General features: G+C 51.5%; 1 protein-coding gene across 1 annotated transcript in view; it reads left to right on the top strand.

The window, feature by feature from the left end:
* HSD17B3 (hydroxysteroid 17-beta dehydrogenase 3) overlaps window positions 1-17738 on the top strand; it is a gene marked incomplete at its 5' end in the record, with an annotated part of 35445 nt that extends 17707 nt beyond the window's left edge. The window contains 8 exons of the mRNA XM_079108916.1: window positions 1121-1228; window positions 2539-2606; window positions 4672-4707; window positions 8527-8561; window positions 9628-9709; window positions 10534-10599; window positions 13683-13832; window positions 17399-17738. Of these exons, the coding sequence (XP_078965042.1) occupies window positions 1121-1228; window positions 2539-2606; window positions 4672-4707; window positions 8527-8561; window positions 9628-9709; window positions 10534-10599; window positions 13683-13832; window positions 17399-17509 (656 nt within the window). The 3' untranslated portion in view covers window positions 17510-17738. The remainder of the gene's footprint in view (window positions 1-1120; window positions 1229-2538; window positions 2607-4671; window positions 4708-8526; window positions 8562-9627; window positions 9710-10533; window positions 10600-13682; window positions 13833-17398) is intronic.
* Window positions 17739-18056: the final 318 nt, after the last annotated feature.

Here is an 18056-nt window from a genome sequence, read left to right as displayed (position 1 = left end):
CCTGTGTTTGGGCCTTCCTGTGACTACACTTTGCTCCTCACAGGAGGGTGAGTGACAATGCCTACTGGTGCTCATTAGATTTTTAAAAAGAAGATCTGGTCAAGGGCTGCCCTGTATAGTTGCAACAGCTGGACACTGTACAACCCCAAGAGGCAGCTTTTATGTCATGGTGTTTTATTATTATGATTCGCTTAGAAATGCAGATAGTTAATGTGGGCCATATATTTCCTTTTGGGTATTTGAACATTAATACTTGTTAACTTATTAAATAATAAGCTTTTTAATTCAAAGGGATGAATATTTGTGAGGACCAGGGCAGGCTGCCCAGGAGCAGCCTTATTTATGTGGGGGCGGTTTGGGATGGGAGATGGGATGTGGGAGGTGTGGGGCTCTGTAGTCACACCACGAAGGCTCAGTGACCTTGGATGACTCCTGCTTTTGTTCTGTGTCTGGCTATTACAAGTAACTTTTCCTAGGACTGAGATATTCTTGAGGACTTTCCTTACAATGGTAGATTGTGCTTTCTATCATCCTTTTGAAAAGCCAGTAGTGTCTTCAAGAGAATCTCACATTCCTAAACTGTGCCTCATGGAAGGGGGATTAAGATAGGATATTGCCCAGGTAAATGCTCAGCTCAGATGCTGGGCAGACAAGAGGGCTGGTGTGTCTGCTGAGGGACCTGACCCCGAGCAGAGGCAGCATCAGATCTGGCTTTGACGGAGCCTGGGGTCTCAAGCTCCAGCCTACCGCAGTCATCTGGAGCTGCTTTGGAACAGGTCGCAGGCCCCACGCCTGGGTTTCTGACTTAGCAGATCTGTGGGGGACTCGAGAGTTTGCACTTCTAACAAGTCTGGAGGTGAAGCTAATGCTGTGGTCCGGGGCCCACTGTGTTACCATTCCGGCCACCTCAGTGCATACCCTCGCCCGAGTTCCTCTGGGAAACACAGCAGCTGCTTGCCACCCTCCCGGCGGCCATCCAGAGCAGTCCTTTATTTCCCATGGTGTCTGGTGGGCCTCTTGAATGTCTGCTTAGGTAGCTGAGGAGTGTCGGGGAACTTCCTGGTCAAGAGAGGGATTTGCACGCTGGTTCATTAAACACCACATCTTGGCTCCAACGCAGAGCAAACCACGGGGAGCCGTGTGAAGGTGATACAAGCCGATTTCACCAGAGATGACATCTATGAGTCCATTAGAGAAGAGCTTCAGGGCTTAGAAATTGGAATTCTAGGTAAGTAAAATTGTAAAGTGCGAAGCTTGTTGTGTTATAGCCACGAAAATAATCATCTTGATGACTCTTAATTATTTCCTGGTAGCTTGAACTTAACCCACGACCATATTTTAAGCTATAGCATTAAACCGAATACTCTGGAGTCATCAGGGGTTAAAAAATCAATATACGGTGTGGAACGTGTCAGATTTATATATTCTGACCTTCCAATTTAGATTTTTAAAAGATGAAAGTGAATTTTCTTTCACAGACCTGATATTGACCCTTGGTAGAAAGAAGGATCCCAGACACATTGGCCTAAAGGACTTAGGTTACCACTCAGACCTGGCAACGACCCATCCATGAGCAGAGCCCGCGTGGCGGGTCAAGAGCTCACTGTCTTTCTCGTTCAGAACACGAGATGGTGTTTTTCTGTAATGATTTATAGGGAAGGTATTTTATAGCCACATGCTATAAAGGTACAATGTGCTGTATATAAAGTAAGATTTGATTTCTAAACTCCCTGTCAAATTTAAAAGATAATTGTGTTTTCACAAGTAAAAATGTAAAACATCTCATTGCAGAAAAATTGGAAAGAATTAGGCACATGAAAGAAATATGAATTTCCTCCCCCCCCTTCCTCCTCCTCCTGTTTTTTGATACTAGGGACTGAACCCAGAGTGCTCTACCACTGAGCCACTTCCCCAGATATTTTTATTTTTTATATACAGACAGGGTCTCACTAAGTTGCTTAGGGCCTCGCTAGGTTGCTGAGGCTGGCTTTGAACTCGTGATCTTCCTGCCTCAGCCTCTCGAGTTGTTGGGATTACAGGCATGCACCACTGCACAAAGTTCTTAAAATCCCCCAAATCCAAGATTGCATCTTGGTGTATATTCTTCCCTACATATATACATATTTTCAAAACTGGGATTATATGTACGTACTGTTTTGTAACATTAAAAATACCCTCACTGATATCACAAAGGTCTTCCCATGTCTGTAAAATCCTAAGCAGCCATCTATATATTTTTTATTTATTTGTTCCTCTTCGCCATGCACGACAGCAGGGTGTGTTCTGACGTGTTGACACACGTGGACTGCGACTTGCGGTTCCCGGAGCCACAGTTCTTAGTGCCTGTGCTGTAGACCAGCCTGCCGGGAGCTGCTTCAGGGTCTCCTGTTATCCCACAAGTGTTTTTCCATCTGGTTTCCTCCCTGCTATCAAATCGCCTGCAGAACAACACTGTATCTAAAAGTTTTTGTTCATGTTTCTTTAGGAAACTTGCCCCGCCCCTCTTCTGACACTTCTCCGTTTTGCGTCTTTTGTCAGTCAACAACGTTGGGATGCTCCCGAACCTTCTCCCAGGCCGTTTCCTCAGTGTGCCGGGCGAGATCCAGGTGGGCCGTGTTCTTCCGGGCGCGGTTTGTGCTCTCCCAGGTAGACAGGGAGCTCACGATCGGCACGGATTGCTGCGTCCTGGCCGGACCATCGCTCCCTGGGGGCTCGCTCCTGCTCTGCTTTATGGGAAAGTAATTCTGCCCAACACATTCAGGGGCAGGATGGCGCAGGCGGGAGCAGCCCAGCCCTTTGGTGTGGTGGGCCATCCTAGGTAATGAGAGCTGTCAGCTTCAGTGTGAGGGAGGCACGGTCCCCCCTCAGTACCCAGGGGACGGGTTCCAGGGCCCCCTTGGATATCTAGGATCAAGGATGGCACAGAATTTGCAGAGAACCCCCCACATCCTCCAGGGCACTCTAAAACATCTCTAGATTGCTCCTAATGCCTCGTAAAATACAAACGTCACGTACATAGGTGTTCTACTGTATTGTTTAGGAAATGCCCACAAGAAAAGTCTGAATGCATTCAGTACAGTTGCAATTTTTCAAAATAATTTTGGTCCCTGACTGACGTGGAGCCTGTGGATGTGGAGGGCAACTCAAACTCTGGTGGGAGGTACTGGACGCTTGGTGATCTTGGCCGGGCCACGGTCAGGAGAAAGCCTGAGCATTTAGCAGTCCTGAGAGGCACACTTGTTGACTGTTCTCATGGCCCTGACCCGTGAAGTCGGGGGCTTGCGCAGTCTGAGCGGGCTGCTGTGCTTCCGTTCCTCAATTCTGCGTGTCTCTGGGGTGCTCTTAACCCTTGTGGGTGCCACGTCGGCCTGTGAGGCCAGGGTGCCGGAGGTTGGTGCTCGTTCTCACCAGAGTCCTCTCTGGGTCCCGCGTCTGTTTTCCACCCTCCCTCTTTCTGGAACGCATCTGTGTCTCTCCTTCAGCAGGTTCCATGATTACGTCTCTCTATGTCTGCATCTGTGCTTGTGTCTTCTGTCCTTCTTCGGTCTTGGGTGGTCCTGATGATTTCTGGACCTGTCCCCTCGGGTCCAGAACCTCTGTCTGTTACCATACAACCATTCACGTTGCCATCCTCTGTGCTGTTGTCTCCTGGACCCACATGCTGACCCTTCCTCCTTCAGCTGGAAATCGAATCCAGGGCCTCCTAGACCCACGATGGGGCTGCCCCCCAATACCCGCATCCTACCCTGAAAATGCCTAAGTAGAAAAAATCGACCTGAACTGAACGTCGTGGCTGGTGGCACAGCGCTCACAGAGGGGATTGCTCCCTGGGTGGCTGCGGGGGTTCGCTGCTGCCATCCAGCCGTTCAAGAGGGAATGCCTTTGCACACCTGTGATCCCAGCATCCTGGAGGCAGAGGCAGGAGGATCGCTAGTTCAAAGTCAGCCTCAGCAACTTAGCGAGGCCCTCAGCAACTCAGTGAGACCCTGTCTCTAAGTAAAATATAAAAAAGGCTGGGGGTGTTGCTCAGTGGTTAATTGCCCCTTCTTCAAATAAAAGAAATTAAAAAAAAAAAAAAAAAAGAGGGTATTGTGTCACATGTTGTTGCTGGCCCAGGAAAAGGTCCAAATGCAAATTATGTTTTCTACCATACAGGTATTGGTTTTCCACCTGTGAAGGTGAACCATCCTAAGTCAGGGACACTCTGTATCTTCTTGTGAAAAAATGTATTCCCCCTCATTTTTCAAGGAGACTCTTAATTGGTTTCTATTCAAGATCACATCTGGGCTGGGCACTGTTGGCCATGCCTGCAACTTGGGAGGCTGAGGGGGGAGGATCTGCAAGTTTGAGATCAGCCTTAGCAACTCAGCGAGATCCTTTTAATTAAGAAATAAAAGGGCCCGGGAAGTGGCTCAGTGGTAGAGAGCCCCTGCGTTCGATCTCTGGTTATACCCCCACTCCCCCACCAAAATTCCCAGCTGGGTGGAACATGGAGTGAATGTCCGATGGTTCCAGGTTCTGGGCGGAACAGCACCAGGTGCCCCTGTGCGGGCTGAGGTAAAGCACCTGCCGCCCTGTCCCTTGTCCACCGTGGCTCTCGAGCACTGGACACCTCCCAGCACAATTCCTCTGCTGGTCGGGCTGACTCCAGGTTGTGATTTTCTATTTCAGAGCCTCGTCCACTGCAACGTCACCTCTGTGGTCAAGGTAAGTGATGTGCACGTGTGCCGACTGCCTTGCAGTGTGGTAAACCTGGGGATTCAGAAGTGCCCCCTCCGCCTACAGGAGGAGGATGGCCTGAGACGGAGCCTCCGTCCACGCAGAGGCCACGCCTGGCCTCTGACTCTCTCAGCCGTGGACTCGCTCTCTCCAGATCCTCTCTGGATCTATTTCTGCATCACACGTGAGGCACATAATGCTGGGCGTGTTCAGAATTCCAGGGAAATTTAAAAAAATTCAAAACACCTTCTCTGATTTTAGTCTTTGTAAATAGAATAAAGTCCACTCTGTTGGGGAAAATGTCAGAGGGCTTGACTTAGACTTTTGTTAGGAATTTGTTGAATTGAAGTTCGAGGTCATCTGTACCATTGCCTCCTTCCCTGTGGATTTGCTCTCCACAGTTTTAGTTCTCTGTGGTCCACCCTGGTCCAAAAATATCACCTAGAAAATCTCACATGTGTTTGTACCAGGGATTGAACCCAGGGTGCTTAACCACTGAGCTGCAACTCCAGTCCTTTTTGTTTTATTTGAGATGGGGTCTTGCTAAGTTGCTGAGGGCCTTGCTAAATGGCTGAGATTGACCTTGAACTTGTGATCCTCCTGCCTGAGCTTCCCGGGCCTCTGGGGTTTTAAATGTGTGCTTCCACACACTTAAAGAGAGAGAAAGCACATTCACATTACTTTTATTGCAGAATGTTATTATAATTGTTCTACTTTGCTGTAGGTGTTGCTAATCTGCCACCAGGCCTAGTGTGTAAATTAAACTTCCCCGTCGCACACGCAGGGTAGTACGTATGTAGATGGCTTCAGGCATCCGCTTAGGGCCTGAAAGTGTTTTCCCTGCGGGTCAGTGGGTACTACTGCACTCAGACCCCAGCTAAGCAGCTGGTTAGTTGGTCAGCACTGGGCAGGTTGCCTAGCCCCCTGGAACCTCAGATTCTGCACCTGTTGTTAAGAGCCCTGGACCAAGCGGTTCTTAGGTCCACTCAGCCCGCCTCCTCTGGTTCTTCAGCCGCTTTCTCATGTGTAGCGGGACTCCCTCAGAGCTATCCCAGACTCCGCCTTCACATGGAAAAGAGAGGCACCCCTCTAGGGACAGACAGAAAAGTTTCCACTTAAGAATGGACACAGCCTGATGCCACGTGACTTGGTGGGTGGATGATGCCTTTTTTTATTTTTGGTACCCGGGAGATTGAACCCAGGGCGCTTAACTACTGAGCCACACCCCCAACCCTTTTTATATTTTGCTTAGAGACAGGTTCTTACTGAATTGCTTAGGGCCTTGCTAAGTTGCTGAGGCTGGCTTTGAATTCACGATCCTCCTGCCTCAGCCTCCTGTGCTGTGGCACTTGGTTAGCTGATGCTTTTTTGTGAACCACATGTTTCCCCTTCCTCTGAGGGCATGGAGTCCCCTCCCTCTCCTGCAGCTAGTGAGCCAGCCCCTGGCTCTCCCCTGTAGTCATCATGCACCTGAGCACCCTGCTTTGTCCCCAGAATCGACAAATCACGCCAGGCATCCCTGGTGACTGCTCTGGCACTGCAGTCACGGATAAGTTCTGATCCCTGATTTCAAGGACCCGGGTGGGGGAATAGGGGGAGCTCGATTTCACTAGGCCAAAGAACGTGGACGGGCAGTGAGGGCAAGTGGCAGAGAGGTCACTCAGCGAGAAGAGGGAGAGAGCGGATCACACACAGGAATCATTTCCAGGTGGGGGACCACAGTCATTTCCACTGAGGGCTGTTTTCCTGCGAGCATGCTGGCATTTTATAGTTTCCTGCTCGGTTATTACTGAGCACACACATTCTTTTCATGCTGAGCAATCAATGGCTTTTTAAAGCTCTGGGCTGATGTGATTTTAAGTTTTATATGTCAGTGTAGTCTGCAGCCTTACCGCTGGCCTCTTTCACAGTATTCCACACGCTGATCTCTCCGTCTCCGCCTGTTTGATCATTTGGGTGTCCCCAAATGGATTTGACAACCTTCTGATTCCTTTAATTGAGAAATGCTTTGATTTGTTAAAAAAAAAATAGTTTTATTTATTGACAGACACTAAGTTCCCCAAGTAACAAAGGAGAGAAATGAGAGGTTAGCGTCTCAGGATGCCAGGCCCTAATTAGCCCCGCTGGTTGGGAGCGTGGCCAGTGCTGGCTGATGACTTCAAAGGTGCCATCTGGAAATGGCCGCGCTCTCGGTCGAGGGCAGAGTCGGGGGAACGAGTGGGGAGCAGGCGTTGGTGTGAGCTTCGGGACAGGTACCCGTCATGTCCAGGCTGCCTCCCAGCCTGGTGGGGAGGCTCTGGGGCCGGGCTGTGTGTCCAGCAGGACCTACTCTTCCCCAAGGAGCCAAGAGTCAGGGAGGGTGTGGACGCTCCAGCACCTCCATTCCTTCTCCACCTCCCTCAAAGCCCCGTTCAGGGGCAGTCCAGGGGATTCTAGAGAGTTCTGCTGCCCCCGCCATGGGCTCCAGTAGTACAATATTCTCTGGAGGTTCTTGGAGACAGGGAGAGGGCCTGGCTATGGGGCAGGAGCAGAGTCAGGACCGAGTCCACTGAGAAGCTGCTACAGGACCCTGGATAGCACAGAGAAGCCGGCCAACGTGAGGATTCCCAGCTCCTGGGTTTCTGTCCCTTTCCTTCCATTTGACTTCTTTCTGTCTCAGACTTGCTTCAAGGATAAAGCCTGATTTCAGTCAATCCTACTTTAAAACATTTCAGTCCATGACTGCCTCCTTCTTAATTCTTTTTTTTTTTTTTTTTTGGTACTAGGAATTGAAGCCAGGGTACTTAACCACTGAGCCACATCCCCAGCCCTTTTTATATTTTATTTAGAGACAGGGTCTTGCTAAGTTGCTTAGAGCCTTGCTAAGTTGCTGAGGCTGGATTTGAACATGGAATCTTCCTGCTTCAGCCTCCAGAACAGGGATTACAGATGTATGCCACCACACCTGGCTTTCTTTTTTAATTCTTAGAATGTGTGCCTTGTAATTATTTAGTGAAAAGCATTTTTTTTTTTCCCCAATACTGGAGATTGAACCTAGGTACTCGTGCTAGGCCAGTGTTCTACCACTGAGCCACATCCCCAGCCTTCTCTCTCTCTATATATATATATTTTAAATTTTGAGACAGGATCTCACTGGGTTGCTTAGGGCCTTACTAAATTGGCCGAGGCTGGCCTCCAACTAGTATCCTCTTGCCTCAGCCTCCCGAGTACCTGGGATCACAGTGTGCACCACTATGCCTGGCAAAGAAGCTTCTTTAATAAACATCTAGGCTTAGAACTAGCAGGGGAGACCTTTCCAGGAGTGGCAGGTTGGGATGGGGAATGGACTTCTCAAGCGTCTTGTCGTCCTAAGGGACAGGCACAGCCACGTGCTCTGTCCTCGAAGCCATTGCAGGCCACACTGCAGGCTGCGTGTGCCTCTGCTGTTGCACTGAAGAGTTGTTCGTGAGACGCTGTCAGAGTCTTGCTGGGTTTTCTGATGTCCTCGCTCCAGCCCATGGCCGAGGCGCACGGTGGCCAGCCCACGCCGCCTGCCACCCAGAATAAAGAAGAGTGCCTCAGGACCCGGGGAGGCCCCTCACCACAGCCGTGCCCACGATTCCTCAGTCCCTTCATTTCCCAAGAGGACTTTAGAGAAAGAAACCAGAGGCTTCTGAACAGTTTGCCGTTGGTGTGCGTTGCCTCCCCTGGATGCCAGCCAGCAGTTTTTGGTCATCTTCCCAGTCTCCTCCAGTGCCTGCGTCCCCGAGCCCGCTGCCTGTGGCCGCTCAGCTCTCTGTCCGGCTTAACTGCCGCCTTCTCTTTCAGATGACGCAGCTCGTTCTGAAACCCATGGAAGCAAGGTAAGGTCACGGTCTGGAAAACTGCGGAGCCCACGGTCTTCCTGTCTGGCCACCGACTAACTGCCTGGCCTGGGGACTTGGGGATGGGGTTCATGCAGCTGCTGCCTTGGCCAGACGTAAAATCTATGATGAAAGGACTCGGAAGTTATGGGGAAAAAAGGAATCTTCTGGGCCAGGCCAGCTCCTCAAGCAGACTCGAACGCTTGAAGGTCAAGTGTGGCACAAATTGGAGGGAGGAAGGGGTCAGCGGCTTCAGCCCACCTTGGATTAAATGAAATTGACTCATGTTGAGCATAAAAGCAGCAAGCTGGCCGGAGGCCGAGAGCATGTCTTTGTCATTAGCTTTCCAGCTTTGTCAGAACGAGTACTCCAGGGTTCTGGTAAAATCTCCTCCGCGTGGGTTCCTTCATTTACTGTGTGTTTATATCTTCCTGTCACGATAGCTGTTGGGGCGCTGGCTTTTCCTCAGATCCTGTTCATTAAAAGCAAATGGTTGATAGCTTCATCTTCCCTAAAGGGGGCTGGGCTTTGTGTCCTAACTTATAGTTTCTTGTCCCCACTCCCCAATGCATCTAACTGGGAAGGACTGAGGATGTCGAATTTCAAAAAGACAAGTAAGGTCCCTAGAGGGAACTGTGTGAGCAAACGATGCCCCATCAAATTCTACCTGGATGGGATTCCACCGTGTGACATCTGTCCTGTATTGGGGTGACTTCACGAGCCCAGAGAGACCTGGAGCGCATATTTAGGATGGAAGGGTTCCTGCCCCTTGAGTCTCAGCTAGGCTGAGCTGGCTGTCTTGTTTTGACATGGACACCCTTGTCCTAGCAGATCCGTTGTTTCCAGTAAAAAGCCTTCAATGTCCCATGACTGCGAGTGATAGCACTGTGCGGTGTCCTCCTCAGGAACTTAGGGGTTGTTCTGCTCTTGCTCTGGGAAGCGGAAAGCACCCGTGGGAGTGGGAGAGGCTGAGTGGACAGTGCTCACGGGAGACCCTTTGGCCTCTTTCTGCTCAGGTGGTATCAGGTGGTAAAGCAATGGAAACTTTTGCTTCTTTGCCTTTTAGGCGGAGAGGCCTCATCTTGAACATTTCTTCTGGGGTAGCCCTCTGTCCTTGGCCTCTGTACACTCTGTACTCAGCTTCCAAGGTGAGTGATGCACTGAGTCTTCCTTCCTCCTCTCTTCGTGCCCAGTTGGTGCTTTGCTAGTTGACGGCCGTCAATATTACAGGTACAGGGCAGAGCTAGCCAATGGGGAGCCTGTATGCAAATTACACAGATTCGCTCCCTCTGCGCAGCAACCCAGGGCGGAGCCCTGCCTCTGTTCCCACTGAAGCCCGTGACTTCCCCCTGGCGTAGACTTCTAGCCTGGCGTCTGTGTGCCCGGGTTGTAAAAACAGCCCCTGGGTGGCAGATGCCTACCAGGGAGAGCATCCCCTGTAAGTTAATTGGTTCGCAGTGGCCCAGGGATGTATTTATCCTCAAATACGCACATTTGAGTTCCCGATGCTTGAAGGGGCTCTTCCGAGGCCAAGGAACGAAGTGCACACGCCCATCGTACAAGCTGCTGCAGTTTCCTCTACTTTCCTGTCCCCTGCCCCAACTTTATTCAGGTATAATTGACAAATAAAGTCTGCATGTGATTCCCAGCGTAGGGCAATGCTTTGATGTGTGCAGGCATTATGAAACATTGTCAGCACGACCTTGACCTCAGGCACTTACCGTTCTGCGGTGAGAACGCTGACCTACCGTCTTAGCGACTTTCAAGTATATAATATGCTGTGCTGTACCACAGATCTCTGAAAACCTTTATCCTATGGAACCGAAACTTCCTACCCTTCCACCCACGTGTCCCCCAAGCAGGTCGTGTCTCTGCTGCGTAGCGTCTGCAGTACGCTTTGAAATCTGAGTAAGCTGGTCTTAACGGAGAGAGCAAGCTCTGGGACCTTCGGTGTTTCTTTTTCTTACTGCAGGCTTTTGTGTGCACATTTTCCAAGGCACTGCAAGCAGAATATAGAGCGAAAGGAATCATTATCCAGGTGAAGTAGACAGTCGTGAGTCCTTGGGAGAGGAAATTCTGACCCTCTGTGGGGCAGGGGCCACTGCCCCTGCAGGACTGGCCGTGCAGACTCAGCCAGTTGTGCGGTGGGCCGGGTGGATGCTATGGGGGTTCTTGGTATGATTGCAGGAGCAGCTGCAGCCACTGTGATCCCATCGCTGTGGTTTCTATTGTCCTCACTGGAGCCCTGGGTGCTGGAGAAGGAAATGAGGCAGCGAAGTGGTTGCTCAAAAATGCTGTGCAACTCCTTGCCACCTCCTGCTGCATCAGAACAGAAACTGGACTCTGGTCTAACATCCTTCCTCTCTGACTCAGACTCAAAATATGGGCTCACATGGGAGGAATTGTGAGACAGAACAAAAGAGAGCTGGGCACTGGGTCCATGCTGGAACTAGGGGGCGGGAGGGTGATGGGGCACAGAGACCCCTCTGCTCTGGATCCTGGGCAGGTAGGGGAGGGCAGCCTGCTTCTGCGCAGAGCTGTCATGATCATCCTCCTCTACCTAAACGGGCTGGGTGGTGGCCGCCCTCTGCAGATTGACCGAGTGACTTGAGGTGCCGATGACCTATGCCCTTGCTTGGTTCAGAGTTCAGGGGTGTTTACTTTGTGTTGCTTGTTACCGTTGTCTGGGAAGGGGCCGGGCGACTCATCGTCACGCCGCGCGCACTGATTTTCCATGAGGTGGCCCAGGTGAGAGCATCTCAGGCAGTCATTACCTTGGCCAAACCAGCTGAGGAACAGAGCTTATCACAAGGGAGGGTGTGTGGATGGTGGGGTTTGGCCAGACACCCATTTCCCTTGCCATAGGGCGGGACGGTGACTGCCGTGTCGCTGTGCCCCGCTGAGCCAGGCCCACCCGCAGGGCTGTCAGGCGCCCTCTGTCCACTCCCAGCTGGAGCCGGGACTCCCCTTTGGTGCCAGTGCTTCTCTGCTCTGGCTGAGTTTGCTGCCATCTAGAAGAAGCCCTACGATCTCGGTAGTTAGGACAGCAGAGCCCCCTTTGCCTTCCTGCCACCGGCTCACTGAGCGCCGGCAGAGCACTCTCCTGTGTTAATGATGGGCAGCTGCCACTGTGGAAACGGTCAGAGAGAAAGCAGCGCAGATTCTACAGGATCTTGCTTTGGCAATGAAGTGCTCTGGCCCAGAAGAGACATGTGGCTTTTCTGCTCATACTTACCGGCCAGTCCGGTAACGTGATCTCACTCTCCACAGGGATCCAGGAGGCTCAATTGCAGCTTGTGTCTGGAGGCAGAGAGAACAGAAATCCTTGGTGGCTTTTTTTTTCCTTGTTCGCGGTACTGGGGATTGAACCCAGGGGTGCTTCACCGCTGAGCCACCTCCTCAGTCCTTTTTATACTTTATTTAGAGACAGGGTCTCACTGAGTTGCTGAGGGCCTCGCTACGTTGCTGAGACTGGCCTTGAACTTGTGATCCTCCTGCCTCGGTCCCCTGAGCCGCTGGATTACAGGCGCGCCAGGCCTTGGTGACTTCTAAACATGCATGCTTGCCCTAGCCACCTGCTCCCTAGCCAGGTGACACTCCTAGCAGCAACTTGATCTTGATTCCTGTGGATCAGAGATGCTGCAGCGGCCCAGGCAGCAGGATCGCCGAGGCGACAGAGTTGGGAGGAGATGGGGCGAGAGAAAGGGGCTCCTTCCCAGCTACAAAGCCCCGGAGCTGTCCTCCTGGCGAAAAGGCTGTGGTCTTTCAAAAACCCACAGGCCTCTCCAGATGTTGGTGCTCTGTAAATACATGGTAAACCAGAGAGGAGTATGTGCCAAGGCCCGGGTTTGAGCTGGATCTCAGCTCTGCCACGTACCCCCGGGGCAGTCTTAGCTCACTTAACGTCTGTGAGCCTCCGTTTCCCCAACCGTAACAGGTTTATATTAGGTCCTTGTTTCTCTGGATAATCGTGAAGATCTAATGACTAAGTAAGTATGGAAGTTTAACCATCTTACTGAGCTGCTGCCTTGTACGCCTTTGTGTACCAAAGCTCATTGTCGGGATGAAAACACGTATTCCTAGTTCCCTATCTGCAGACTGGGTTTGACGATGATCATGATTTTTCTCAAAGAGGAGCAATTTTTTTTTTTTTTTTTTTTTTTTTTTTCGGTGCTGGGGGTTGAACCCAGGGCCTTATGCTTGCAAGGCAAGCACTCTACCCACTGAGCTACCTCTCCAGCCCTAAAGAGGAGCATTTTGAAGTCCCTAAATGAAGAGTGTCAAATTAATCACAGCGTTGAAGTTTGTAAGAACCAAGTCAATTGGGTGGATGGACTCATAATTGCATTCAGTTATAGGACGATGTAATTTCAAATGTGATGTGAAGGAAAATAAAAGCGAGAAAGCTAGCCTGGATCTTTTTCCTTGTGAAGATGCCAGGGTCCCTGATTCTAGGGTGAAGTAGCAAAAACGCCACGATGGAGCCTCAGGCCAGGCCAGCGTACTGACGCACCGGAGAAGCAGTTGCGGATTTCCGTGGCACACATTTATTTTTCTCACCATGAGAGGAAAGATGGTGAGGTCTGTGTGGTGGTGCCCCAGCAGCGTGTGACAGCGGGACTCCAAACTGCTCCAGTCCTGCACTTGGTGACGTGTGTTAGAGGTGACCTTCTGAAATAGGTTTCTGATTAAAATAGCCAGCATCCAGCTAACTTTGAATTTCCGACGAATATGAACAGTGCTTCACAGGAAGTCCATCCCGCGCCACGTGTGTGGAATTGTGTTGAGATTGATTTGTTGTTTGCCTGGACTTCCGTGCTTCCTGTGTTCCCAACTTGCTGAGTGCAGTGACCCTGCTCCTGGACAGCTCCCGTCCCCTCTTGATCACCCTGTGTGCTGCAGCCAAATTCGAGTCACCTGATGTTGTGTGCCTAAGGCTCATGGGAAATCCACCTTTCTGGTTCCCAGCTTTGTGTGGTTCTGCACCTTCTGTGTTTAAGGACCCTTAAACTTTTTGTGGGAAGAGTGAAGCTGGGAAGGGACAGGGTGGTGAAAGGGCGCTGACTGGAGTCTCCTCTGGCACGCACGCTGCTGTGTCATGGTCTTTATTTCACTTTGTAGGTGCTGACCCCATACGCGGTCTCCACGCCAATGACAAAGTATCTGAATACCAACATGGTAACCAAGCGGGCCGATGAGTTTGTTAAAGAATCACTGAATTATGTCACGATCGGAGATGACACCTGCGGCTGCCTGGCCCATGAAGTCTTGGTAAGCCACTTCTTCTTCTTCTTGAGACCAGAGGAGGGACGTGTCAGGTGTGGCTGGTCTTCCTGGCTGTTGGAACACTCAGCCATTTTCTCCCATGGCACCCATATGAGGCCAGGGAGTGTGAAAGGGAGTCTGGGGAGCAGCGGAGAGGCTGGAGGCCTGGGAACCCAAAGCTCCTGGACGCCTGGCTTCTCCCTCCCAGGAGCTCAGGGACAGGCAAGAGCAGGACACCTGGAGCGTCTCTCTTCCTTGGCTCGCTGTTCCAGTAGACATGCAGCTGTCAGCCCTCTGGGGGAGGAGAGAGGGACCACTTTGACTTGTATCATTTGCTGATTTCCGTGGTGTAAGTGTCCCCACCATGACTGATTTTAAGCTACCAAGATGACTTTGCTGCACATGAACCAGGGAGAGGTGCATATAGTTGGCTCCTGGGAGCACGCACACGTCAGGTCCAGTATGCCTCGGACCCCACGGAATATGGAAATGAGGTTCTGCAGCATATGACATTGCTGTGCTTACCACTCCTGGGCTGAAAGACCAACACAGACGTGAAGCAAAGGTGGACTGAGCATTGCACACTAATACTGACACACACACACACACACACAGAGTCAATGTACCTTAGTTTCCAGCCCATCCACTTTTAGGTGGATCCTGTCCACTGAACGTCATGTGTCACTTTTCTCCTCTGCCTCCGGTGCTGTTCAGTCTGGGCATGGTAACTAGTGTCCTCCATCTCTCCCTTCTCCTCCACCTTCTCCTCGTCCACCCGCTCTGTGCTCCCTCCCTTTCAGGGATGCTAGTGGGCTTCACGGCTCCGTGCTCCCTGTTCTCCGTTCATTTACCTCCTGGGACTTCCAAAGACTTCCACAAGAGAGGCTGAACTTTCTTGACACCATTGCCTGGTTTTTCCTGCGGAGCCTCGGCAGCATCACCAGTTTATCCCACACGACACCAGGGACATTGGGAAAGAACGTGAGATCTTCATTTTTCCTGTCATTGATCTGGTCTTCCTCCCGTCTCCATTTGGCTGCAGGAAAACTAATCAAATGCCAATGAGTTTGGACTTGGTTTCATCCGATCATGGAAACTGGCCTTTTAGGTAGTGATCACACAGAGAAAAAATGCTCCATGTACCTGGGAGCCTCCCTTCTTGCTGCCCCTCTTACTAAGATGCCGTTGTGGCGAGGAGTCCTGTGATTCACGCTGGTTCTTCAGTGGGTGCTGACTGGTGTCCTTCACCTTGGCTTGCCTGGCCGTTCACCTTCCGGAGACACATGTCTGTGGAGGGAGAAGGGGCTGGACGGGGCCTCCCTAGCTCCCGAGAGCTGCAGACCCCTGAATCTCTGCCCCAGGCCCCACCCAGGGTCGGGCTCGCTGTCCATGTGCCGCTTTGGCTCAGGAGATCCTCTGGCTTTCATTCTGCATCAGCGCCAACGTGGCCTGAGCAGAGCTGGGAGCCCAAACTCCACCCCCTGCCGAGAGGCTTTTCTGGGGTTGCACCCCAGCAGACTGGAGGAGGCAGTAAGCTCTCTTGGTCCTCAGCGTCAAAGTTCACTTATTTATCATGTTTCTTTATTTTGACCCGGATGCCCGCAGCCCCCAGGACAGGCCCAGAGGCCACCCAGAGCAGAGGGCACGTACTCACCACTTCCTCTCCTTCCACGTCCCACGGCCTCCCAGGCAGGAAAGGTCAGACCTCCTGAACTCGTTCCCCATGTCACAGGTCACCAGGGCTAGCTATCTCCTGAAGGTGTCACATCCCCGTCCTCCAGGATATCCTAAAGGGACTCCATCGCATCTGGACAACGTGTCCTGGGGACCGTGGCGCGTGATGCTATCTCCCCTGCCTCACTGCAGGGCCAGTCCTACCTGTCAACAGTGGAATGTTCTCCTGGCCGTTCTCTTTTGCTTTCTTAGGTAACGGACTCTAATCTCTTCAGGCAAATGGATGCCGAGAACAGGCTAGGGAAAAGGCAGTTTTGTGCCTGGTGAAGCAGGAGAGAAGTGAAAATGTGCTAAGTTAAGATCAGTTTGGCACTTGTTAGCATTTAGGAAGATCTTTGAATCTGAAGAGAGGGTCACTGTGTAGAAACACCAGTAAACAGCAAAGGCAGCATGCTGTGTGCCCAGGAGGAGCTCAGGCAGGGCCGGGGCCCCAGCCTGTCGCAGGCGGGGGCTCCGTGTGTGCTGCCGGCTGCCGTGCCGGAGGTCATGCTCGGAGGTCATGCTCTGTGGATTCGTTTTTGATTCAAGGAGACTGAAGCTCAGAGCTGAGTCCACTGGCCCAGGGCCCCCCGGCTGGCAGGGGTAACGCTGATGTAAGTCCATGTCTGCCTGATGCGGCCAACTTTCTAGTTCCTTCTACGTGGCCCTTCCAATTCAGGAGGGGATAGACAAAGAAGGAGATGAGGAGGGATCCTTCTGGAACATTTTCTTTTTTTTTCTTCTTCTTCTTTATTTTACAGACTGCATTTTGATTTGCACGCAAATGGGGTACAACTTTCCGTTTCTCTGCACACCATGTAGATTCACCCTCCGTGTGATCGTACATGTACATAGGGTACTGGTGTCTGTCTCAGTCCACCATCTTGCCTTCCTTTTTGGAACATTTTCAAGGGTCCTGGAATGTTAATTAATTCGTTCATTTTTTATGGCTGAGCTCACTAATCCAAAACATTTAGTTCAAGACAAAAGCTAATGAAAGGGCTTGACTTTGCTGTGAGGCCAAAAAGGTCTAATTGGGAGAAAGTTCTAGAGGAAGGAGCTGTGTTGATTCAGTGACCTGGCCAGCGAAGAGTTCAACTTGGCTTCTCAGACTGTTGACATGGAGTATCTGCGAGAAGCACAGAGACCAGAGGATCTGGGCTGCCTGAAGAAAGGGCTGCTTGAGAAGCTCGGGTTTGGGGGTTGTAGTCCTGTAGTGTAGGGAGTAGGTGGACGCGGGCACGCTGGACTAGCGGGAGCATGCGGTGGGCCACACGTGGCTCCAGGGTGCAGGGCCTCTCTGGTAGGACATGGGCAGACTGTCCCAAGGCTGGTGCCCACAGGCATTCAGGCCTTCATGGGGGGCCTCCTCTCTGGGTGAGAGCAAGGGCCCCAGGCTGGCGCTTTGCACGCAGCTTTCTGTGAATGACCTTCACTCCTGAACTCACGGTGCATGTGCACACTTGTCCATACATGTCCAGGTGGTGGACAGCATTCTATTCTTGGAATCTCCTTTTAATAGACCAGGATGGGAAGGACAGGGTGGCCCCTGGGCGATGGAGTGCCGGGAAGAGTGTGTGCTCCCTAAGAGGAAGGGGCCTGGGCGGTGGGGCGGGGTGACTGGCAGGGACAGAGTCCTCGGCCTGTGGAACTCCCTTCGGGATGATCCTACCAGGGTGGGAAAATGGAGTTTAAAAGGACCATGTTGGGGTCTGAGGAAATCTATTTGCTTAGAAAGGGTCACAGTCCCTTAAATTTCGGACAAAATCAGTCTTAAAGACCATGATGCTCACCGGGCTGCCTGAGGTCTGAGGTCTTGCTCGGCTGTTCTCCAGACTCTCTCTCTTTGTGTGTTAAAGGCTGGCTTCCTCAGCCTGATCCCGGCCTGGGCCTTCTACAGCTGCCCCTTCCAAAGGTTCCTGCTGACGCGCTACACGGATTACCTGAGGCAGAACGCCGGCATCAAGTAGTCCAGGGCCTGCGCTGCTCCCTCCTCACCCAGCTCTTGGCTGGCGGCAGGGACCAGAGGAGCTGGAGGCCACCGGACTCAGAAGACCCCTCAAACCTGGAGACCTCTGGGGAGGCTGTGACATAAAACCACACGTCGCACAAGGGATCTGGAAGGTTTTATGTCTGAGGGGGAGGTTCTGTGGGTGTCTTGGCAGAAGGTCCAGGGTGGGCTTTTTAAATAAACACAGTGAGAAGAAACCTCTGAGTCTTGGATTATTGAAAACAATTATACCCAGTAAGTTACTTGACAGCTGTGTGCAAAAATCAGAACTTACAAGAATATCCAGGGTGCCAAACTTCTTCAGGACTTCTGTCGGCTTGGAGGATTTGCAGGTTCTCAAACTGGATTCCTTGGAGACCCAGGAAACTGGATGGGGAAAACGGAGGGGCCCCAGCTGCATCAGGCCAGTTTCTGTCCCCGGAATCCCTACTTCGACAAATGGGGCACTGGCTTTATCTTTCATATTTATAGTTGGGTTTCTATGAAAGACTGGGTTTGTAAAAATA

This window comes from Sciurus vulgaris (genome assembly GCF_902686455.1).
Source record: "Sciurus vulgaris genome assembly, chromosome: 13".
Classification (NCBI taxonomy): domain Eukaryota; kingdom Metazoa; phylum Chordata; class Mammalia; order Rodentia; family Sciuridae; genus Sciurus; species Sciurus vulgaris.
This window is presented reverse-complemented; position numbering and strand designations above follow the sequence as displayed.